General features: G+C 31.5%; 1 protein-coding gene and 1 long non-coding RNA gene across 4 annotated transcripts in view; one reads left to right on the forward strand and one right to left on the reverse strand.

The window, feature by feature from the left end:
• Nucleotides 1-586: 586 nt before the first annotated feature.
• Nucleotides 587-1,408, reverse strand: LOC126739361 (uncharacterized). Its single transcript, XR_007661609.1, has 2 exons — nucleotides 1,146-1,408; nucleotides 587-714 (listed from the first exon to the last, which is right to left on the reverse strand). It is a non-coding gene; the product is annotated as an uncharacterized LOC126739361 (long non-coding RNA).
• Nucleotides 1,409-12,412: 11,004 nt separating this feature from the next.
• LOC126739329 (bestrophin-4) overlaps nucleotides 12,413-26,235 on the forward strand; it is a 30,415-nt gene continuing 16,592 nt past the window's right edge. Inside the window, exons 1-5 of one of the 3 annotated variants that reach the window (XM_050444964.1) lie at nucleotides 12,413-12,977; nucleotides 19,865-19,975; nucleotides 20,032-20,203; nucleotides 20,257-20,459; nucleotides 26,028-26,196. In XM_050444964.1, the coding sequence (XP_050300921.1) occupies nucleotides 12,907-12,977; nucleotides 19,865-19,975; nucleotides 20,032-20,203; nucleotides 20,257-20,459; nucleotides 26,028-26,196 (726 nt within the window). In that variant the 5' untranslated portion in view covers nucleotides 12,413-12,906. The remainder of the gene's footprint in view (nucleotides 12,978-19,864; nucleotides 19,976-20,031; nucleotides 20,204-20,256; nucleotides 20,460-26,027; nucleotides 26,197-26,235) is intronic. The other 2 variants (XM_050444963.1, XM_050444965.1) reach the window with 2 other exon arrangements.

Here is a 26,235-nt window from a genome sequence, read left to right on the forward strand (position 1 = left end):
ACGACGCGCGAGAACAAGCTTCACCAAGGTGTCTTTTTTTCTTTAATACTGGAATCATTTTTCCCTTCACTTAACTGCCTACCTTGGTACTCTTCTCCTTTTCTTCTTTTAGCAATATTTATATTTTTTTGCCATAATGAGCAGTCACTTTCGCTTTTGCTTTTCTTTGGGATTTGCAGCTTCTTGTCTGTTTTCGTCATTTACGAAATTTTCGTCGTCAGTGCTTGAGCACTGACTGACGAGAGTGTGAAGAATTTTCATCATCAGAATTATTATTTGCATGCTGATTTTGAACACAAAAACTATCAGAATCTTTAAGGATAATGTCGAAATGCTGAGTATTTATCCCAGTTGAGATGGAAGGCTCTGCTTGGTTTGATTTTGGTTCGCCATCATCGACTGTGATGCCAAGCTCATGAGCAATATCTTCAGGACATTCAATTATTATATTGGTTTTTGTTGCACTTATCTGAGAGTCAGTTATATCCAGTACTAAAAACTTAATACAGTTATTTTCAAAAAAATGTTCCCAAGCATTACTAAAATACCGAGTTAAAACCCAATAAACAAACACACAATCATCTAATTCTATCAACAAAAATTATAATATTAAATTACAGGTATTGGGCGTACATTCTGTTAGGACAAGTAGGAGTGACGTGATTTCTTCAGATTCGATTTGACTAATAGGTTCTGATGCTTTTGGTATTTGGCCTTAAAATAAAATTAAAATTACATAAGCTGCTTGATTTAAAAATAAGATAGTCTTTACCAAAACAAAAACTTTTTAAGCTAGGAAAATAAATAATAATATTATAGGATAATAATAATAAATGCTAACTCAACTACTATTCAATGGTCAATGGGCCAAGTGAATAAGTTTAAATTAGTTGGTTTTACTTAAAAAATATAATATAATTAATTATTCACTTGGCCCAATGTTCAAAAATATTAAACAAGTTAAAACCTATCTAATATTTGGTTTTGTATGACAATTTTAACAATATTTAGCTATGGCATTCATTTTACTTTCTTTTAAAAGTATCCTTAAGCGATGAGAAGATAATTTTATTGCTAACGAAAGTAAGTAATTTTCAAAATAATAATATTAAAAAAATACAATACTATTTATATAAAATCCATACCTGTTTGAAGGTTAGTTTCAGGCATTGAATGTTCTGGAGGTAATACCCTGTCCACTTCAGGAATTTCACTTTGTTAATTATTTCGAACGAGTGCTAACATTCTTAATCCTCTTCCAGACATGTTAGCACAATTTATTTTAAAGTTTAGCACGTAAAAACTGAGACTACTAAGAACAACGCAATTATAAACGTATTTTTTAAATGTAAACAAACGGACATACGAGGTCTAATAATATCGTTTTAAAGCGCGCGAAAACCGCCTCTAGCACAGACGCCACTAAAAAGCACCCGATTCCCGCCGGTGATCGTGTATGTTCGGAGAAAAATTCGGTCGTTTGACGTGAATGACACGAATGTTCCCGCTTTTTTTGCGTTTGTTGTTGGTTGTTTACTTTTGTAAAAAAGCTCCAACTAATTTGATCGATTATTGCGATTATACTGAACTTTCCTTTGTTTCTTTGTGAAATATTGACCATATTGTTGCTTATAGTGTTTTAAAATAATACCTGAAAAGCTGTATTAATTCCAATTCAGCGATTTTAGCTGTAAAGATGGATTCTATTTAAAACCATCAGAATCAGGACCAAACTATCAACAAAAATATGTGCCACTTATGCAGTAAAATGTTTTATTCCATTTCAGCTAAAAACAAACATATTAAGGTTATTCATAAGCAGCAGCTCCCAGATAACCCAAAGTCACACATTTCTTGTCCCTTATGCAAAGAGATTAAGTATTCTTGTTCAAATATCAATTGAACCATTTTTATTTCTTTCCTTTTAAAAGGTTTTGTGCCTTATCGTTATTTCAAGTGTGTCGCACATGTTCGAATTTCTCATCTGGCTCTCTTGAAAATATCAAAATTCTTGGAAACAGAGAAAGGCACGCAACCCTTGGGTGGGAAATATACCTGCTTTTTAAGAGGTTGACAAAAATGTAAAATAACATAAAAGCATTCTCTTTACGACTCTCTCTCAGTTTAGATCTCCGAACTTAATAATTCTTCTCTCCAACTCTCGTCAAGCAACGCTCATTAATTTCTCTCTCTTTAAATTAGTCTCGTTTATTTGTATATCCTATTTATAATCAAAGATAATCATAGGTGTTGTTATAGTTTAAGGCATTGTACATAGGCTGTTGAATAATCTAGAATATATATATTAATTAAAATATATAAAGTCAACAGGCCTTTTCTTTTCCTTCACCGACCTATGGAATTTACTCTGGAGGAAATAAAGATTTTCTCCGTCGATGTTTATGGTGTGCCGAGTCATATCGAAACATTAGTTGGTCCTTCGAGCCGGATATAAATAAAAAAGACTAAAACGTGACATCTAGTTTAAAAATAAGACTTTTTTTCGCTCGTATATAAAAAGAACAAGTTTTCTGTGAAGTGAGGTAGTGCTAGTGTTTGTGCATTGTGCAACAAAAGTGAAAAAATAAAACACATAATTCACAGTTCCAGAACTTCCAGGTAGGAGTAGTTGCTAGAGACTTATGGCCGTTAATCTCTGATAAAACTCTAATTAAATTCTCGTCGTATCACTCCAGTGTGATACAATATATCGCACAATATATGTACTTCAGCTCTTGCATAATTTCTCATCATTTTCTTTCTCTCCTTTTTGTGGTATATCTAAACTCGTTTTAGTTAAAACAAACATTGTTGTAACAAAGTCTAACAATTTTCTAATTGGAATCTGTACTATTTATTGCATGATCACAACTTCTCTATTTTGTAGTGGTTACTTAAATAAGTTGTATTTTTTATTTCGGTTGTATTCTTTTTACGCTGATATGTACTAATCTCTACGATAAGAATTATTTTCTATTAGCATAATAATGTATGCAAGCTATCCTGTGTTAATGTAAAATTATCGTTTTTATTTTGGCAATTTGAATACTATACTCACTGTAACGGGTTGTGGTATTCTCTAAATTCTTTTGTTCCCTTACATTATTAGTTTAATTCTCTATCTTTTTTCTGTTGTAAAATTATTGTAATAATTTAAAATGACTGAACAATTAGAGGCCTTAGTTAAAGAACGCGGAATATATAAAGGAAAAATAACCAAAATTATTAACTGGTATAATAAATCAGTCGACACAGAGACCAATTACATGGAATTTGAAGTCAGACTAGATAGTTTAACTCAAGCCTTTAATAAATATGAAGACGTTCAAATGAAAATAGAAATTATTGATTCAACTAATGAAGATAAAGATAGCGTCGACGACAAATATTACTCTTGTTTGGCGAAGTTGAAGACAAAAATTAAGTCTCTTTGTTTTACTCAAAATCGTGGACAAACAGTTCCTAATGAAACTCTAACGCTAAAACCTAATGTCAATTTGCCGCAGCTGAGTATACCTCAGTTTTGTGGAGAGCTCACAAAATGGAATGCTTTTTATCAACTCTTTAACACTCTTATAGTAAACAATCATATGCTCACAAACATAGAAAAATTAATTTACCTAAAATCATATTTAAAAGGCGAACCTCTACACTTAATCGAAACCTTGCAATTAACTGATTGTAACTTAGAAATTGCTATTGACACTCTTAAACAACGATATGATAATCAGTTATCAATTATATTTGCTCACATTAAAAACTTAGTTGAAATTCCTAGTTTAACTAAGGTAAACGCCCAAACCGTGCGTGATTTTATAGTACAAATTAAACAAAATATAGACTCTCTTAAAAATTTAGCAATTCCAGTCGAACATTGGGATCTAATGCTTATTTATTTATTCTCACAAAAATTAGATTTTGGTACCCGTAAAGCATACATCTCTGATAGAGAAATGCAAACATCCAATAGTCAATCGGCTACCTTTCCTAAGCTAGACGATTTGCTCACCTTTCTCGAATGCCGGTGCTCTGTTTTAGAAAATCTCTCAGAACCTTTGGCTAAAAAGGCCTCACCTCTTTATAACGGTCCACCCCTAGAGAGAAATACATCATCTCAGCCTAAAATTCATCGATATACTCATCTTGTACAAGACAATAATCGTGAACAGGGCCGTACTCAAAGTCAAAACAATAATTCTCAATTAAGGTTTAAAAGATGTAGTTTTTGCAATAATTCCTTTCACAAAATTTATACCTGCATGAAATTTAGAGACCTACCCTTAAGGCAAAAATCTGATTTTGTTTATCAAAACAAGTTATGTGTTAATTGTTTGGGTTCAAAACATCATGTACGTGACTGCAGTTCTCAGTTAGCTTGCTCAAGTTGTGGGAAAAAACATCACTCTCTTTTACATTCTCCCACGCCACAGAGTTCTGGCTCTGATTGGCGACATCCTGGCAATTCACAACGAAACTATAACGATACTCCTAACCCGCAAGTTTCATGCTCACCCTATGAACAACGTAATGATGTTCAACCCAGTTGTAGCGCCAACCCCTCAAGTGGTCCCTCCAGAAATCACCAGCAACAAGACGCTAGCGCGACCAACAATCAAACAAGCCTTGCAGTATTTGCCCACGATGATAATGAAGTCTTATTGGCCACAGCTCTTGTAAATATACTCGCTAAAAATGGTCAGAGCGTCCCTGCAAGGGCGATTATCGATCCTGGCAGTACCATATCAATAATGACAGAGTCATTATTAGGCAGGCTGCAACTAACCCCTGATATTCAAAATGTTCAGATTTCAGGTATTGGAGGAAACGTCGAGCACTCAAATAAGGTAATATCTCTAAAAATATCCTCAACACTCAGTCCCTTCTCCATGAATGTAAATTGTTGTATATTAAATAAAATTACCGAATTATCCCCTCATTATCGAATAAATAAAAACATGCTGCAAATTCCCCCCTCTATTGAACTTGCAGATCCCACATTTAACAGACCCTCTTGTATAGATATGTTGCTTGGAGCCGATGTCTATTACAAAATTCTCTCCGGACACATTGTTCCAGTCAATGAACAATCTCTTACATTAGTTGGTACTCATTTTGGTTATCTTATTTCGGGCCTAATCCCCTCTCATGCCATTTTTAATAGACCCCACGCTAATAATAGTTGTTTTCTTGTCCAAGGACAGAATGAGGAACCCCGATTAGATTACCTCCTGGAAAAATTCTGGTCAATAGAAAATTTTTCAAATCCTGTAGGCATGCAAGTGACCCCAGAAGAATTAGCAGTAGAAAGTAATTTTTGCAATAACACGATCGTGTTGACTGATCATTCATTTCAAGTAAATCTGCCTCTTAAAACTCCCAGGGAACACTTTATGCTTGGTGAATCATTTTATCTCGCAAAAAAGAGATTTTTTAATTTAGAAAAACGCCTTGAAAAAGATGCAGCCCTTCACACTCAGTATAAAGCCTTTATAGATGAATACATTTCCTTGAATCATGCCCGTGTAGTCCCCCTCTCTTTAAAAAACGAAAAGCTAGAGAATAAATATTTTTTACCCCATCACTGCGTACTCCGTGAAAGTAGTCAAACTACGAAATTACGTGTTGTGTTTGATGGTTCTATGAAAACTTCCACGGGGTTGTCTCTAAATGACGTCATGCACAAAGGCATGACTGTTCAACCGGAACTCTTTGACATTCTTTTGCGGTTCAGAAGTTTTAAATATGTGCTTACCGCTGATATAGAAAAAATGTACCGACAAATCCGAGTAAACCCAAATCAAACTTATCTTCAAAATATTCTTTGGCGAGAATCCCCTGCTTCTAAATTACAATGCATTGAGTTATTAACAGTCACTTACGGAACTAACTGTGCTCCCTATTTAGCTACACGTGTGCTTAAAGAATTGGCACTCACACATAAATCAAAATATCCTCTCGCTTCTGCAGCAATCCTTTCTCAATGTTACGTGGATGATATTCTCTGCGGACAAAACTCAATTGATGATTTAGTCGCACTTTATTTTGAACTTATTGAATTATGCAAATTGGGTCATTTTAATTTGCATAAATGGTGTTCTAACTCCAGTGTATTTTTAGAAAAAATTAAATTATCTCTTACCCCTCCTCAACTAAGCAAAGATTACAATATTAAGATAGAAGGAATCTCCAATAAAGTTTTAGGCAATCGATGGAATTCTGAGTTGGACATGTTTTATATAAATGTGCCGACAATTTCTATACAGCAAATTCTTACTAAACGGTTAGTTCTCTCAAACATAGCTCAAATGTTTGACCCCTTGGGTTTAATAGGACCAGTTATCGTAATCGCAAAAATCATTATGCAAGAAATATGGAAATTAAAACATGGTTGGGACGACCCAATTACAGGTACCATGTTAAACGACTGTACGGATTATTTTCAAACTATTTCAAAGCTTAACTCTTTAAAAATTCCTCGATATATTCTCTTCAGCAGAGACTTCAGGTTTTGCGAAATACACGGATTTTCCGATGCAAGCCGGAAGGCATACGGTGCATGTTTGTACATCCGAGCCTTCTATCCTGACAATACCGTGTCATGCCACCTCATAACATCTAAAAGTCGAATTGCCCCAATAAAGGAGTTAACTATACCCAGATTGGAACTTTGTGGAGCCTTACTACTCGCAAATTTAACTGCTCGAATTCTCTCTATCCTTGAAAACCGTTTTTCGTTTCAATCAGTTAATCTCTGGACTGACTCTGAAATCGTCTTATGCTGGTTAAATAGCCAGCCCTCTCGCTTCAACGTCTTTATTGCCAATCGAATATCACAAATACAGTCATTATCTCAAGATTGGAAGTGGCGTCATATAAAATCAAAAGACAACCCGGCAGACTACCTGTCTAGGGGTTTAAAACCTGACGAGCTCATAAACTCGAGCGTCTGGTGGCACGGGCCACAATTCTTACAATACCCCGAAGTAAATTTAAATCTGTTTGATTTTAAGAACTCCACAACCGCAGAAGAAACCAAAAAGGTCAACACAGTTTTACTTACATCAATAAATAATTTTTGGGAGTTACTTTTCAAAAGGTTTTCAAAGTATACAAGGCTACAACGAACATTAGCTTACATTTTACGATTTGTACATAATATTAGGGCTCAGGTAATTAAACGAGCCGGTCCTCTTTCCTTAGACGAGCTTAAAAAGGCAGAACTTCTTATTCTCAAATCAATACAAAGCCAGGCATTCTCAACCATATTCCTCCACCTCTCTAAATCACCCAACGTTAAAATTGCTAACAAACAAATTTTAAAATTAAATCCATTCATTGATTCAGACAACCTAATCCGTGTCGGAGGTAGATTATCACAAGCACTGATACCCTATGATCATAAATACCCTATTTTATTGCCCTCTAATAATAAGGTAGTTAACCTTTTGTTACAAAAGGAACATCTCAGACTGGGACACGTAGGTCCCCAAACACTTTTATCAAATATTCGCCTTCGATACTGGCCTCTTAACGGCCTAAGAGAAATTAAGAAGATTTCTATCAACTGTTTAAATTGTTTTAAATTTAAAGCACGGACCTTTCAACAAATTATGTCAGATTTGCCCAAGGAAAGAGTTGTACCCTCTCGACCATTCTCTAAAGTAGGTGTGGACTTTGGTGGACCCTTTTTTATAAAGGCATCGAATTTAAGGCGCGCTAAAGTTGAAAAAGGATATATTGCCTTATTTGTATGCATGGCAACCAAGGCTGTTCACATCGAACTAGTCTCAAGCCTTTCGACTCAGGCATTTTTGGCATGTCTAAAACGTTTTATTGCTAGAAGAGGTCTCCCTACCACAATTTTCAGCGATCATGGAACCAATTTCTTAGGTGCTAATAATCAAATTAGAGAACTTTATTCGATGTTGTCCTCCAAAGCAACTCAAAATGACATCCATAATTTTTCCTCTAGTTATGAAATTCAATGGAAATTTAGTCCCCCACAATCTCCTCATTGGGGCGGCTTATGGGAAGCTGCAATTAAAAGCACTAAACACCATATTAAACGTGTAATCGGTGATCAGCAGCTTACTTTTGAAGAATTTGCCACTATTTTGACTCAAATTGAGGCTATTTTAAATTCCAGACCGCTTCAGCCCTTATCCGATGACCCCTCTGACTTAAATTGCTTGACTCCAGGTCACTTTTTAATAGGTGCACCACTCACTTCATACCCCGATCGTGATCACTGCAATATTTCAAAAAATCGGTTGGATCGTTGGCAAAAATGTATTCAAATACAACAATTATTTTGGAAACGGTGGATCAAGGAATACCTTAATAATTTGCAGAACAGGCCTAAATGGTTGTCCAAGAAACGCAATATTAAGGTCAATGAGGTTGTTCTTCTAAAGGAAAATAACACACGACCTTTAGAATGGCCATTAGCCAGGGTTCTAGAGGTTATCCCGAGCAAGGATGGGCACGTTAGACTAACTAAGATAAAAACAAGCAAGGGTATTTACGTCAGAAACATAACTAAATTATGCCCATTACCTCAACTCGAAGATTGAATTTAATTAAAGTTACCTAGGCAGTTATATTTTAGAAATTTACGTATATAAGTTAAAGTCTTTGGTATACATTTAAAGTTTTAGGTATTTATGTATAAAGATTTATGTATATACTAATTTTAGTTCTAGCTCTTTATAAAACTCGTTAAGTAACAATAAGTTAATTAGTTTCCGCTTATTGAAGGCAGAGCCTTCAAGGCCGGGGTGTATGTTCAAATATCAATTGAACCATTTTTATTTCTTTCCTTTTAAAAGGTTTTGTGCCTTATCGTTATTTCAAGTGTGTCGCACATGTTCGAATTTCTCATCTGGCTCTCTTGAAAATATCAAAATTCTTGGAAACAGAGAAAGGCACGCAACCCTTGGGTGGGAAATATACCTGCTTTTTAAGAGGTTGACAAAAATGTAAAATAACATAAAAGCATTCTCTTTACGACTCTCTCTCAGTTTAGATCTCCGAACTTAATAATTCTTCTCTCCAACTCTCGTCAAGCAACGCTCATTAATTTCTCTCTCTTTAAATTAGTCTCGTTTATTTGTATATCCTATTTATAATCAAAGATAATCATAGGTGTTGTTATAGTTTAAGGCATTGTACATAGGCTGTTGAATAATCTAGAATATATATATTAATTAAAATATATAAAGTCAACAGGCCTTTTCTTTTCCTTCACCGACCTATGGAATTTACTCTGGAGGAAATAAAGATTTTCTCCGTCGATGTTTATGGTGTGCCGAGTCATATCGAAACAATTCTTGTGAGACTTATGAAAGACTTGAAGCTCATTTACAGGTAAGTCATGATATCAAAATAGAGTCCTCAACTTTCCATTTTTCCAGCGAAGAAAGATTTGAGGAATGGTTAAGAGAGCATAAAATAAGCACAAACTATGCACTTGTTCGCACAAGGAAAATTGAAGACAAGATTGAAAAAGTATATTGTTGCAATCGAATCAATTTTAGAGGTAAATTTGTAGCAATTTCAATTCTAGCAAAGTATTTATTACATACTGTACATATTCATTGTACTATTTAGTGAAGGATTGTTAAACATGTACTTAATGTGTAGCTGGTGCAGGTAACATTATATAGTCCTTTAGGGTATCCACACAAGGGGCCTGGATGATCACCAGTAGCATCGCTGTAAGCCTTATTTTTGTATTGTCTTTATGGTGTGTGAGCAAAGGAAGAGAAGCGATTCTGTTTTAGGTGAACTCCTTGGGGAATGTTCTTCCAATAATATTGAAGCTAGCCATAGTCTAGAAATTGAAATGTTTGTTAATGAGAAGACGACAGAAAATCAACAAGTAGCAGTACAACGATTGAACAAGCAATCAACAAGAGAAATTGAAAGCATATCAAACTTTTTAAAATCTTTAAATGATGAAACTTATGATAAGTAAGTTACCTTTTTATAAAATTATATAAGATGTATTAACATATACCTGTTAATGTCTAGGTGCATGAGACAACTGACATGGATGATGGAACAAATAAATAAGACAAATACAAGTAAATGAAAAATGGACAAACAAGTTTATTTTCCATCAAAGAAGAAGAAGGACCAGTAAATAAAAATAATAAATTGTATATTTTTTTCTATTTATCAGTATTTTTTTTATATAATAGTAGGTATATTTTTATAGGTTTAAGTATATATGTATACATGTATTATAATTTTTTATGTAAGTTTTAGGCAAATAGTTGAAAAAAGATTACCTATCTCATAAGTTTCTTGCAGTTTCTTCTTATGAGTATTAATCGAAACTGTGATTTGTAAATTAGTATTTTAGCATAAAATAATTAAGTCTCTTTTCAAATCAGTCATATACATGTCTTTGCAGCATTTATAAAATAAAACTTTTAATATATGGTACATTTATATAACAGTATAACTAGTTAAATCCATTGTGTTTTCACTTACCAAAATTACCTCTCTACCTAGGTATAAAAGTTATTTTAAAAAGTTATTTAAATAGGTACTTATTTCAGAAAGATTAATAACATTTATATATTTAAGATTAAAATTAAAGTACAATACTACAATATTTTATAAATTTTGTTTTCCATTTATCTATTTTTTCTAAATATACAATAACAGTTATTTGTTCTTGAACTTAATTGTTATTGAAAAAATAATAGTTATCTGTATAACAAAAGGGAGCAAAGTGCATACTTTCCTTAAGTGGATGAAGTTTGATCCAGCAAAAGCATCCACAGTGAGGAAATGACACTGCTCCTACAATACTTCATTTTCTACTTTCATTCTTATTAATAAGCACAATTTAATGTAAAAAATTAATTTTCAGTTTCATGTTTGTGACCCAATATCTTCAATATTGCGGAGGGTTGTTGGGTGGGGTCAGAAATAAAACAGAAACCTGTTTACCTAAATGTCGACGTTTCGACTTACATTAAGTCATCCTCAGGACACTGAAATGGATTCAAGTAATTATAGAGATAAAACAGTAATTTCAAGTACATAAAAAAACACTATTAAAATAAATTTTCTTTAAGTGTACAAAAACTAAAACAACAAAAACCACGACACAGTTAAAATTACATTCAGGTACAATCCGTTAAAAAAATTGTTATAAAAAAAAACAATATAAAATTAATTTTTTATACATTCACCTCTTAACTAAGTCTAGGTTTCTTAAGTTATAATTAAAACACATTTATAATAAGAGCGTAGAATTATTTTTAACATGGGTTAAATTGTAGGTGTTATTGTGGGCAAACTAGAATCAACAATAAGGCAAGAAACAAATGTTTTTATTCTTCCGAGCGTTTGTTTATTTAATTTTTATGATTCAATGGTATGTTGATAAGTTAAGGATTAGTAGATAAGAAAGATGTATGTATCTATACGTTCGACATTTAGGTAAACAGGTTTCTGTTTTATTTCTGACCCCACCCAACAGCCCTTCCGCAATAGTAAAAAATTAATTTTATAAAAAATAAACAAGATATAGTCAAATAAAAAAATTCAATTATGCTTAAGGGAAATAAAATTAAAAATTTTCTTAAGTTATAAGGTAGTAGAAAAATAAATTTTTCAAATAACACTTTCTCAAAAATAACCTGTAGTAATTTTAAATAATATCCAAAATCAAATAAATCCATGTTCGCCCAAAGAAATTTTTTAAAATATTTATTCAAAAAAAAATAATTCAATTTCCATTCCATTGGATCGTTCAACCAAACTGCATTTTTTTATACTTACATTAGGGTATTATGAATAAAATTAATAATTCAATTTTCTTGTTTGCACCCTTTATTTATATTTAATTTATTATTTAAAGAATCAATAATTATTATTATTCCAGTAATTATTTTTTACATTAATTATTCTTATTGCCAGAAACCGTTGCTTCTAGCAGCAAACATTGCTCTTTTGTTGGTTGCCCGCCAATCCCGCCATTCACATAATATTTAAATATCCGAATGGGACTGTCGGAGATAGCCGAATGGTGACGGGAATCGGGAGCTTTTTAGTGGCGTCTCTCTAACACGCGAATGTCCATATATGATGTTTGGATTGTTATTTTTGGACAATAAAATTTACGAGGTTTGGTTTGTTTGTATTATGAAGGTTAACATATTTTTATTTTTATGTGAGGTTCGGTAATATAACGTAGAAACATATGACGATTGGTTTGCTGTAAAAAAACGACTTTGAACCAAAATTGACTTACGAGGTTTGAGAATATTGTCGACGAAATATATCGGTGATCGATGCAAAAATATCGATTACTTAATGCTATCGATGAAGACGGCCCATCACTAATTTGGACCCTTGTCCTTGAATTTTCCAACCTCAATACAACAATTATTATTTTTTACAAAAAAGCCTGCATTCGTGAATAATTGTGAACGCGATTCGCTTTGTGCTGTGATTTATTAGTTTTCCTTTGATTCGCGAGACGCGCGTGTTTATTCACCTGTTAATTATCCCATGATCAATTTTTTGAAATTAATAACAGTACAGCTATTGGTTTCCAGGCCACTTTTGTGATATGAGTTAAATATTGATCATCTATTCATTAAAAAGTACAATAATTATGGTAATTATGGCGATTATGTCAGGAACGCAAACTGCTCTTGATGCACAGAGGAAATGCAAATGAGTCATTTTTCTTTTGAAAGGCATGCCTCACATGTTTGGCAATTAGCAAGCTATAAATCTACATCGTTTCTATTCCCTGAACAGCAGAAGCACTCAGCTTGATTGCTTTTGTGTCAGTTTAATTTCAAAAGAATATTTACAACTCCCGAATTTTAATTTCTTCATTTTGCTAAGCAATAGTGTCTTCTACAGCTACAGTTTAAAATGACTGTCACATATACTGGTGAAGTTGCTACCTGTAGAGGCTTGGGATGTTTTTTGAAGTTACTGGGAAGGTAAGATATTGACTTTTAATGGCATTTGCCGAATATGGTTAAGAGTTAGCTGTTTTGAGATATGTTAGCTTTTAGTTTAATTATTATCAAGCCAATTAAAAGAATAAACCTCAAGTCATTTTAAGTATTTATTCTTCTCATATTTTTTTCTTTTTGCGGTTCATCCATTACTCGCAAATACATCTCAGCCTAAAGGCTTATTGTGCTCAGCCTGATATATATCTATACTACCCAGCCTAGCACTTCACTGCCCTTTACCAGCTAGTACAGCTCTTTTGGTGCTCGGGTACCTAATGCTTCTGGGTCCAGTGTCTCTCCCAAATAATTGTTGCCTTTTGTGGCACAAGGCCTTGCAATTGGAAGTTACATGTCAGTCATTTTTTTCTAACTATTCTATTTGATTTAATATCATATAATCTTTGTCTACTCTAACTTACATCAATTATTTTTGAATTTACCATACTTCATATATTAAAGCAATTATCTGGTTACAAAATTGATTTTTTTTTACATTTTTTTTTTTCTTAATACATATTTATAATATTGCCTATTTCATAAACTTAATAAACACACAAGTCCAATATATAAATAAACTTCTAAGCAATGTTTATATTAGCATTGGTACCGAAGTTACATTTAAAAGAAATATGTTATTGTAACAATGTGGCCATAGAATTACATATTAGCAACTTTGTTAATAGTGTAAGGATTGCTTAACCATTCTAATAAATTTATAATAAGAAACTTCTTGTTTTATTTCATAAGACAGATCATTATAGGTTTGTGTCGCTGCGTTGATTGGGTTTCTAAGGGCAATGTTTGTTCTAGCACTACTTAGTCGAATTTTGTTGTTTCTTAGATTATGTGCATGTATTTCACTAGAATAAACAATAGTGTAATTTGATTTTTGTAGCTTATTAATTATTTTAAATATTAATTTTGCTTGTTCTATTTTAAGTATGTGACTAATTGAGTGGATTTTCAATATTTCAAATATGTCCCCCGCATGCATAAAATAATCAAGATTAAATAAAATCTTGAGTACTTTACTCTGCAAAATTTCAACTCTTTGAAAATTGTACTTACAACAGGTTCCCCACACTGGAATTAGGTACCGCAAGTTTGAAAGAAAGTAAGCATTATATATTTTATATTTAGCTGCGTTACTTAAGAAGTGCTTACATTTATAAAATGCTCCTGTAAAGGGAATTATCTTACTTTTTAAGTAGTCAATATGAGCGTTCCAATTAAGATTCTCATCCAGTGTAAGTCCCAAATATTTTATATTATTTACGTTCTCTAAAGTCGCACCATTTAGACATATTCTAACTTGATTTATTGTCTTATTTTTCTGTTTAAATAGGATATATTTGGTTTTGTCCAAATTCATTTTAAGATTATTTTGTAGTAACCATTGACTATATTTAGTTAGATCATCATTTACCCTATTAACCAATCTATCACAATCATTATCCGAATACAATAATACAGTATCGTCCGCAAATGTATAATATTGGGCGTCTAACCCTGCTACCCGTAAACTCAGAACATACAGTGAGTACAGTAATGGTCCCAACACTGACCCCTGAGGGACACCACAGTTAAATGTTAAGATATTACTTTCTTTATTATTTACATGTACATATTGTCTTCTATTAAGTAAGTATGACCCAATCAAAGACAGTGCAGATCCCCGAAAACCCATTTCTTCCAGCTTGTTTAATAATATGTCATGATTAACTAAGTCAAATGCCTTTCTTAAATCGACAAAAACTGCTATGACAATTTTGCCTTGATCTAAATTAGCTGACACATAATTAAGGAGATCTATAGTAGCACTTAAAGTGCTGCTGTTTTTAAGAAACCCATATTGGTATAAATCCTATGAGATATATTTTTCTATAAATGACATCATCCGCCTCTTAATCACTGTTTCGATAATTTTTGAAAAGACACTTATTATAGATATAGGCCTGTAGTTATTTAATTGGGTTTTAGGACCAGATTTATGAATTGGACATACTTTAGATATTTTGAGGTCAGGAGGAAATTCGCCTATGTTGAACGCATTATTTATAAGTATGACTAGTATATTTAATATGTACTCTTTTATATTAGTTAGATTAAGTATTGTAATTTTATCATGGCCTGGAGCCGCATTTCGTTTTAAGCTTAATATTATGTTGCTTACTTCATTACTGTCTGTCGGCTCAAAAAATATACTATTATCACATTTAATCTCCTTAAAATCTTGTTTTAATATATTTTTTGTATCAGTCCGCATGTCCTCGATTATGGTCGCACCTACCTCCGTAAAATATTTGTTCAAACTGTCTGCAATTTTTTTATCATCATTTTCTAATAGACCATTAATTTCGATTTGGTTTATATTGCTTTTAGTAGAATTATTATTTAAAAACAGATTTATTGTATCCCACTGTTTTCTTGTATTTTGTGTTATAATATTTATTATACTAATTCTAATTGTTAATTTAAATATCCCATAATACACCTATACAATAGCAGCAGATTATAATGTGTTACTTTTACATTCATTTAAAAAATAAACCTTATCTGCAAATGCAATTATATTTATTATTTGGATTTAGATGATAAAATTGAAATGAATCATGCAAAGAAATAATGGTTTCTGGGATCAAAATTTTATACAAATACAAGATGTTGTCTTGTTCATGTAATCACGTGTTATCTTGTTCTACCAATAATTAGCTACCTATCAGCTAGTTTTTAAAGTACAAATATTGAAGAAAATTGGCTGTGAGTTAGGTGGTGAGTTGGCAGTATAAATTGCTAAAAGGCAATCCTTTATCTATGATTCAATAAGTAAGAAATTGAATCCGAAAATATGAGTTCTATTACTGTCCAATCAAATGAAATGCTTATTTCTCTAATTAAATTAAAGTTTGTAGTCCTTATCCTGAAAGACATATCATAGAGCTTTTAACATTTAATATGCCATATCTCATGTTGAATCAAAATTTGGCATGATAAAGCATCTCTATTACAATGATTTGCAAGAAATCTTAAGACCTATGTACTGCCTCTGACCTGAAGCATAAATTATCAATGTTTTATAACCATCAAGTTGGAATAGAATATACCCTAAATTTTTGAATTTTGAGCAGAGACTAGAGAATAAGTTTCTATAAGTATTCTAGAATTTTATTAGTTTTTGTTTTTTTTTTTATATTGTATTTTTTTATATGCAGAACTGATTTGAGTACTCTTTGGCAAGTCTCCTGAAGTATTACTTTCACTGTGTAACAGACTGTTGAAACTTCCTTGCTCATAGCATTAACAAAATTTTAATCAAGTGTGTATTATTATCAGATATTTTGAACTTTTTAAAATCATAAGGTTTAACACGTCTTTATTAGAAGATGATGTTAATCTGCTCTATTTAGAATAGGCACTTGGAAGCCAAGCCAGATCATTGATATATCACAGTAAAATACAAACAAAAATAGAACCATTAAACTAAAATAAAAATCTCAACATACTATAATAATAGAATTAACTTTTTTTTAATAAATTTTGCTAATGTTTGTTTTTTACTAAGATATCTAAAAAAATTTGATTGAATATATTTTTTTTACAAACATATCTCAATGACAATCAATATATCAGAGTTTAGATAAGCTTATTAAATTATTTACTTATTGGTTTGCAGGTGATTGATACCAAGTTCTTATCATAAAAAAATAAATATTTGTGTACACTCTTGTATGTAACTGAAGCAAGATTTTTTCAGTTGTTCATTATTGGGTCAATTTTTTAATTTTTAATGGCTGAAAATTTCTCTGTCTTTTTAAATAATTTCCAAACAACATTTACTTCTGGCTAAACCTTCTGAGCAATCAACATAGAATTTTCAAAAGCCTTGACTGACTGGGGTAAATCATTAGTTACTGTTTTTATAGGACACTTTTCTCTAAATTTAGCTGGTGATTATGTCAGAATTAGCTAATTTTTTTTCAACTATTTTGTTAGGTTTATTTGACTTGTTTATAAATTTAAAAAACGAGTAAACTTGGTTCTCATGATAATTTTAAAAAAGATTCAAGTCAATTTCTAATTGCTATTTTGGGTTATTGTTGAGTTGTTGAAAAATGCATTAGCATGGGGTGTTCTATAAAAGTCAAATTTAAATTTCAAGGTAAGACTAAGTAGTTGTTCATTTTTAAGAATTTTAAATTAATTGTTGAATTGAATAATATGATGTGTGATAAAGATGTATAACTAATGTGATGTGCTTCAGTAGTCCATACTTGAGTATGGGGTACCAACTTATAAGAATTGACTGACACTTTACTTTTTTTCGTTTTTTTAATATGAATGTGCATAAAACTTCTAATATAATTATTTTTTAAAATTGGTATATGTACCTTATTCTATTAAACTCCTCAACTTGGTGTAATATTTTTTAAATATTTCTCAAACTCTTAACCATGAACTTAAATTTCAAAGTAATCGACTGGAAAATAAAATATAGATCTTATTTCAATATCGGATTTAATGAATTTAAATCTAGTCAAATAAATTCATATTACATTTTCCAAAAAATATGTAGCATATGATAACCATGGTACAACAAGAATTTAGTTCAAAGCTTATGACATTGTACTACTATTTTTAATACTAAGATACTTGCAATTAAAATTGAAAAACAATAATATGTCTTTGGAATTTGAAAATGCATATCGGGAGGCAGTAAAATAATGTAACTAACTAAATAGCATCAATATACTCATGGTGGTGTCGCAAAGTATTCTTTTGCATTTAGTCAAACTCAAAGTCAAATATTGCTTTATTGTTATAACATTAAAATGTTTTTAACAAAGCTAGAAAAATTAAAACTTACAAACTACAAGTATAAAATTTAAAATTAAAAAATAAATATTTAAGACACAAATATAAAATACGAACATACATACAAAAACATATCTTAGATAGATTAGATCTTAGCAAATACCTCCGAGATAGTGAAGCGTCCAACAATAATATTCTGGGAACCAAATTCCAGAGAATCAGGAATAGGATAAGTAGAGTTGTCGTAAACTGTAGCAAAAAACTTTGCAAACAAATCAGTAATTGCTTCCCTAGACTCTGCCATTTCCTGGCCCAAAAACATCGAATTTTGAAATGCATTGCTCTTTCTTTTGTCATTGACAAACCTCCAAAAGTAACGACTATCGACACCACTGACCTCTCCACTTTATATATATTCACTAAATACTTATACTTTTAATATATTCACTAAAGCAACGATCGTGTTCTACTTTACATCGAGATCTAAGGGTCGAAAAACGAGCATAAAAGTCAGGTGAGGGAGTAGACGTATATTTCCTGTGTGCAGCCTTCTTTTTACAAATTAAGTCTTTAAGTAAAGGACTAAACCATTTAGGAAAAGATGAAGACCTTAGTCTCTTTTTTGGAACATACAAATCAAGGCAATCCTGTAAAATATAATTTAATTTACCCGCATTAAATGCTCCACTGAGATGTAAGGAGTAGCAATTTTTCTAGAACTAAATTTATTACTAACTGCTATAAGCACCTCTAATCTTTGTACTTGATTCCAGGCTATGGTCAGTGCGGTAGATGGTATACCCAGGCACAAGGATTTCACTGTCAGAGATATCCCCATTCAACCAAGTCTCAACTAAGATTATGACAGAATAGTCAGACAGCTGCACTCTGCGATGAAATTGTTCAATTTTAGTGCGCATACCACCAACATTTTGGCAGTAGAGGCTTAATCGTTTTTTGAGTTGTTATCACCATCTTGAGACCTCACATTTTTCAACGGCATGATCTTGGGTACTCCTCTAATGTACCTGGTTTCCAGATTTTGTTCTCCATTATTAAGGCGATTCGAAAGAGTAAGCTTTAGTTCCTTAAACTGCTTTCTCTGGAGAAAAGTCTGATCAGGACCTAATTTAGCACCAGTGTCACTATACACTCTGCTCCTTAAAATCTTCAATGCCACTTGTTCATTAGCAAGAACAGCCTTGATAGGTCTCACTCCTGTACCCCTCTTCCTAATATGAAAAACTTTACTAATTTGATCCTCTGGTCTGTCCTTAGAACATTGAAAGGCCTTTCAATGTTCTAAGGGTCTGTCCTCCACCACGTTCTGAAGCAAGCTTCTAACTTTGTTCGTATCAAACGCCACTTTCTCTCTTGCATCCTCAGATGTCGACTCAGTCACATATAAATTATAACATAATTAAAACATAAAAGAATCTTAGGCTTTAAAGGGCCTACCATATATAAGTAATTCCTTTATATCTAGTATATTTTAAAAACAGTGTATATTCACATAAGTATTTTCATTTGTGATAACTGTAATTAAAAAAATAAAGTGATATAGGTTATATAAGTTAGCAGTTATCCATGCTTATTTTTATATGTGTATTGCAATGTTTGACGTTGCATGTTAATCGTTTGAATATTAAAATATGCTCTAAATACACATTAGACACATCATTAAAATATTTAATTTGCAAATTTACATTCAATTAACCTTTGTACTTAATTTTAGACCATATGATCATACAGATACAGAATTTATAATTGTCTTTGTAACTTCCATGGATTTTAAATAGCTAATATTAATTGTGGGTAAAAGTACGAACTCTCTACTTTTTGGTATGGTAAGGGGTGCATATTAAAAATGTTCTTTTTTAACAAAATAAAATTTATATCTCTCATGATGAATAGACTCGACTCACTAGAGGACACCTATTTTCTACAGTGTTTATGCTTTGCATACCTGTATTATTTATATTTAAAAAATGTCAGTGGTTCAATATTTATACTAGTTAAAAATATGATTTTTCTAATGCAACACATTTTTTTTCTAGGTGGAAAGGAAGCATTTACAAACTAGTATGGATAGACCTTTTAGTATTCTTAAGTCTATATTATAGCCTAAATTTTACATATAGATACCTGTTGGATAAGGCAGGAAAAAAGTAAGTATTCCATTAAGTATAAATTTCTTATCAATATATGCTAATCATTTTATAAGGCTATTCGAAACAATAGTAAAATACTGCTTTGACTATGGCAGTTTAATTCCATTATCATTTGTGTTGGGTTTCTACGTATCAGTTGTAATGACTCGTTGGTGGAACCAGTATACGGCCATACCGTTTCCGGATCCTTTGGCGGTGTTTGTAAGTGCTACAGTTCATGGTCAGGTAAGAGTAATATTTCAGTTAATCCTTTAGTGCATTTAATATTTTAATCTTAGGATGAGAGGGGTAGGGTGATGCGTAGGACAATTATGCGTTACGTCTGTTTATGCGTCACGATGACCTTCACAATGATCTCGCCTAGGGTGAAAAAACGTTTTCCCACCCTCGACCATTTTGTTGATTCGGGGCTATTGCATTTAAGTGAGAAAGAAATTATGTTAGCATTGAACAAGAAATTCCCAAAGTATTCCAAGCATTGGTAAGTGTAATTGTAGCGAACGTTCGTATTTAATTGACATGTCCTAGAACCGTCGTACAACCTGTAATTACTTGTATAAATTGTTTATAAAAAATCGCATGCTATTTAAAATTCCTTAACAAACACTTGCTTTTGCTTACATAACTTAAAACATTTTTTTCCTATTTAGTTGATGAAATGTATACTTGGAATTATTGGTATTTAACAGCAGTGGAGCTTATCGTTTATAATTGTAATAGGCTCTTCAATTAATTAGACATTTTTATCTGATTATACAAACCCATGTCTTTAACTATAAAAATGTTTTTTGTTTTAATTGATGCATATCAAAAGCTTCTTAAGTGCTAGATCTAAGAGATATTGTAGGAAAGTCGTACATTTTCGCCTAAGAATTTTTTTCTTTAAATATTGGTTCCACTGTATTTAAAAGATAAGTCCCAAATTGATTTAAAAGATTTTTTTTAAAGAATTAGGTGGGGTCAAGTGGTAAAAAGACACGCGATTTCTCTAAATGTTGTAACTATGATGCATTAAATGTAAAACTGGCTAATGGTACTGTATTGTGAATAGAGAGTTCAGTTTTTAGTGATTGTGTCACTGAATTTTTGAACTTGTATTGATCGACTTATTTTTGCGCATTATAAATTTTCAACATTAAAAGTGTTGATTGTCTAAAAGTCAATATGCCAATGTAAACAAAAAAGCCACAACATATGAAGTTTAGAGAGAAGGAAACAATAAAAAGTATTTTCTTGGAACTGACAGATACAAAAAAACTCACAAATATAATTGCAGAGTTTAAGCAAAACAACTTACCAGGTGTAGACAAAATTACCTTTGAGGATGTAAATAAACTTATCAGTGTTATAGGCGATAACTTAGTGGTAATGATTGACAATATATTGGATACAGGAATTATTCCAGAGGATCTAATAACGGCAATTATTATCCCAATATACAAAGGTGGCAAATATAAATGAATTATGAATCTTAATAATTATAGGCCTATCTCGCTTATGAGAACATTCTTTAAACTGATAGAAATAAAAAAATAAAAATAAATACTAATAAAACGATATAGTAATAGCTTAGGAGCTGTCTCAGACCTTCTGGAATATGTATCAAATGAAATACACAAAGAAAAATATGTGATGGCTGTTCTTGTGGACCTTCAAAAGGCCTTCGATACTGTTATTAAAAGGGGCTACTAAAATGGGAATTTGGGGCATGTGTGAAACATTATTGTGGACATATAGTGGCATAGAGGATTTGAATGTGGGTGTGGCATAGGGATCAGTGCTTAGTCCTTTGCTCTATTTACTTTCTTTTTCTTTTCTCTCTTTATTTACTTTGCTGGCTTAAAAGCTAGATACTTCATGTTTGCCTATGATGCAGAACTAGTATTTTCAAGACAAAAAAATTCTTGAAAAAGAAACTGTGGTTTAGAACTCTACTATAAGTGGCTTAGCCCCTTAAAGTAGAAATTTAGAAAATTGATATTTTGCATCTGGATGAATTAAAAAATCACAGTAACATATTCTTTACTTTTTTGTACATATTTATAATAACCCTGTACTAAAATTTCATATGGTAAACATTTTTACTGATTGCGCCCATTAATTACATTTTTGCCGCCCAATGTCATTCTTCCAGTAAGTTTTTTTCAAAAACATAGCGGAAAAGTGGTATAACTTGGAGAGTTATATCACTCTTTACGAGGAAAAGTGATATAACCAAATTTCACAAAACTGATGAACCAAAGAAAAATAATAGCTGTAGTATGTTTACTATGATATCTATTACTGATAAAAGTGTTCAAAAAATATAGAGCTTGAAGAGCAAAACATTACTACTACTTATCTTACATACTAAACTTACAGTAAGGAGAGTAAGAACAAGTTATTAAACAAATTAATCTTCATCAGAATCAACAGCATCTTCTTTTGTCAGTAAGTCCAGGAAGAACTGATGCTGAATCGGGGGAATCCACTGAAGAAATTCTATCATATCTTTTTTCTTAGCTACAGTAACTGATCTACACACTACGTACCATAACACTAAAAAAACCTGATAAACAAGAAAAAGCGAGTTTAATAGGACCTGGCGCGACATCGGAACAGCGTGGTGCCTTGACTTATACCACTATTCCAGCGAACGAATACATTATGTTAAGAGGAATAACGTTAGGAAGCTCTTATCTTAGCTAAGTTAAAATTTTGACTTATACCAGTTTTCGACTGAATATATTAGACCAGTAGAAACATAATTAATGGTATAACTCAAAAATTTAAAAATACTGACATATACCACTTTTCCTCTGAGCGGCTCATATATAGTCATAAGTAATAAAAATAAGTCAAAATGTAATTAATCTGATAATGAACAAATGAAAAGGGCTTAAAGAAGTGACATACTATAAATAACTTGGTTTCAACATTAATAACAAACCTAGTTGGAATAATCATGTACAAGAAAATAGTAATAAAATATCTCCTGTGCTTGAGGCACTAAAAAGATGTTCTCACAAGAAACAACAAGACAAAAAAGTTAAAAAAAAAACAACCTCATTTGAGATATCTTATAGTTTGTTGGGGAAATGTTGGAAATTAAAAAATTGCAAAACAAATCAGTGATGTTTATCTTGTCAATCAAGTTTGATACACCAAGTCAACAGCTTTATAAAATAACAGGGATTTTAAGTATAGAACAAGTACAAGTACTTTTGAACAAATTAAATTTGTGAAGTGTCTATAGCTATATAACATAAAAACTAACTTTGAAGAAAAATTACAACCAATTGAGAAGCTTAAGGCAACAAGGTATATAAGGCCACATTTTATTGATAATCGAGATTTTCGCTGAATATTATGCAGAATATATTGGATATTTTTAATCATTTTAGTTCAATGAGTATAGCAAACAGAGATTACTATCCAACTGATAGTGACCTTAAATTACTTCCTGAGTCTAAAATAACGATAAGCAGACTAAATTGTGTCTTAAAAAATCTTAAAAAGGAATTAAGTATTGGATTGGCCTTCCCGATCACCTGATTTGAATCCTATAGAGATTTTTTGGCCGCACTTGGAAAACCTAATTAGAGAGTTTTTTTTTTGTTTATATTTTTAAAATGTTTCCATACATTTGCTCGCTACGGTAAGTATTTTTAAAGACTATTGATATTTAGAAATGTGCTTAAAATGTTTAAACTCGAGTGTTGCTTATTAAAGCTAAAACTTCTTTTGTACTAAGAGTTACCGACTACCATTTTTGAATGTATTTTACTAGTACAGAAAGTGTAGTAAGACGTACCACCTTTAAAGTCGTTTTTCTCAAAAGTTACTGAATGTGGCTTACGTACAGTAACCTTGTTGCTCCGGGCGCTTCAATTAGAGACTCCTAATTTAGGGAATACATATTGATTACCAAATTGTGTCATTACAGAATTATAAGATGTGTAAAAAACTGAAAATTTTAGTGAGAAGTAAATAAGTGATGCCAGCCATATATCTCAATATATAATACGATTTACTAAGTATGCCTAGCCTATTAAGGACCGTAAAATGTCATTAATACAATTTTGCAAAAAAAAATTCTTCAATACGGAATTATTGGTTAATTCTTTTCAAGTTAAAGTAACGCTAAAGGGAAGTTTGGTGGATGAATTAAGCAAATGGTTGTTGCATATATTTTTGGCTTCTTTTTCTGAATTCTTATGACAAGACAACAAATCGTTACACAAGATGTAATATTTCCACGTCATTTAATAACAACCACCAATTTTAAGGTCATTATACCCTGTAAAGCTTATTAGTAAATGTCAAACTTTCAACAAAATCAATTGTATAATTTATAATCAGTCATTTTTAAAACCAGTCTCTGTATTTTTTTTTCAGATTTTTCTTTAATTATTTGAAAATTATTAAATTTTAGTGCAGTGGAATAAAATTTACAGCAATATACATACACAAAATACATATTGAATGCTGTTTTTTCGTTTAACTTGAAAATCGGAATTTGTCATATAGATCCCTCCTCCAATAATCTATTTTTTTTTATCATCATATAAAACACAAAAGAATATTCGTAGAGACAACTATAACATGACGACTTAATAGATGTAAGTGTCATAAATCTAATTGTCTAAGTGTCATAGTCTTATTAGGTATCGTTAGATATAAATTTTTTAAGAGAACAACAAAAATTGATTTTTGTTAAATGAATGTATTAAAATTTCATAATATGAAAACATCCTAAAGCATTTAAAAAACAAAACAAATAATAAACTCAATGACATTTATAGTGATGAGATCAATCCGGTAAGGTGCAACAAATTTATAGAGCATTATTGGTAAATTAGACTTTTCCTTATTAAAATATTTTAAAACATAAGTTATGTTTTTTCAGGTATTTTTGAGTACCTCAAGTTTCAATAATTCCAATCACGCATACCGGATGAATGAATTGATACTAGTTAATCTATATTAAATACAATTTAATCCAAAAAATATCGATAAGTTCAGATTTGACAAAAAAAAATCATCATCCTCACTAGAAAATCTTTTATAACTTACTTTACACCTGATTTTTATAGACATTATAAGCTTGATAAGATAAATGAAATCGGATAAATAGTGTCCTAGAAAGATAAACGATGTGTTTTATTAAGGTGTCACATCATTCAAGGATTTATATAAAATGCGTGAGTCTTTACTCAATTAAAACTGCTAATTTTTATTACCAAAATAGTGGGTAAACTCTAAGTAATAAAACACACAATTTCTTTGAAACGACTGTAAAATATAAATTTATGTGTAGTTAGCAAAAAAGTTTTGGCTGCTAAAATATTCTCACTAGTTGATCTTTTATTATTCTCGTGACATAAGTGTGAATTAGTTTGGAAATAACGATGTTTACCTATTGGCTTGGTGTTATTGTATAATTTGGTAGGACTAATTACATATTGGATGATTAAAGTCTTAAATTTTTTTTTTTATTTAATCCTTTATTTTGCCTTAATTCTATACCCAGGCATCAGTCATCTTAACTTAAAGTCCCGTGACAAAATTTGAGATGGTATATGAGAGTGTTTCCATAGTTGAGTCATTTATTTTAATTACTTGTAGGATTTTTTGATATTCTCGGTGAATGGCGTGTAAATTCTTATCATTTTTTTTTACTGCTTTTACTGTTTATCAAAATTTATATTATTCTATGGTTTTCAGTACAAAAATCATTCAAAAAAATAAAATCTTACCGCATTTTGCCATATTCTTCATTTAGGATCCTATGGTATTACCATATGATTCAGTCTTCTAGTAATCCTACTAAGCCAATGTGGAAAATAATAAATAGACGCCGAGGAATTTTAGTTCCTTCAAAAACAAAGTCACTGCAAACAATTCGTATAATAGGGAGGGGAAACGAAACTTAAAGAAATAGTCACTTTTGCCTCAAAGAGACAGGCTTAAATTCAATAGCAATAAATGAAACTCAAATATTATGTCTTTACCCATTAAATTGACGCCTTCTAAGAGCCGCAAATATTACATCAGGACAGTTTTTCAGGTTGCCGATAGTGTGGGCTTCGAGTATAATAACCAGAGCGAGAAAAGAGGGCAGAATTCGAGACGATTTTGCCGTAAAAACTTTAATCGATGAATTGAACAAGTTCAGAGGCCAGTGCGGGTTGCTGCTAAGTTTTGACACTATTAGTGTACCTCTAGTGTACACTCAGGTACGATTCGCATGATACATGGATTTTTATTATTGATAA

This window comes from Anthonomus grandis, chromosome 8 (genome assembly GCF_022605725.1).
Source record: "Anthonomus grandis grandis chromosome 8, icAntGran1.3, whole genome shotgun sequence".
NCBI lineage: Eukaryota > Metazoa > Arthropoda > Insecta > Coleoptera > Curculionidae > Anthonomus > Anthonomus grandis.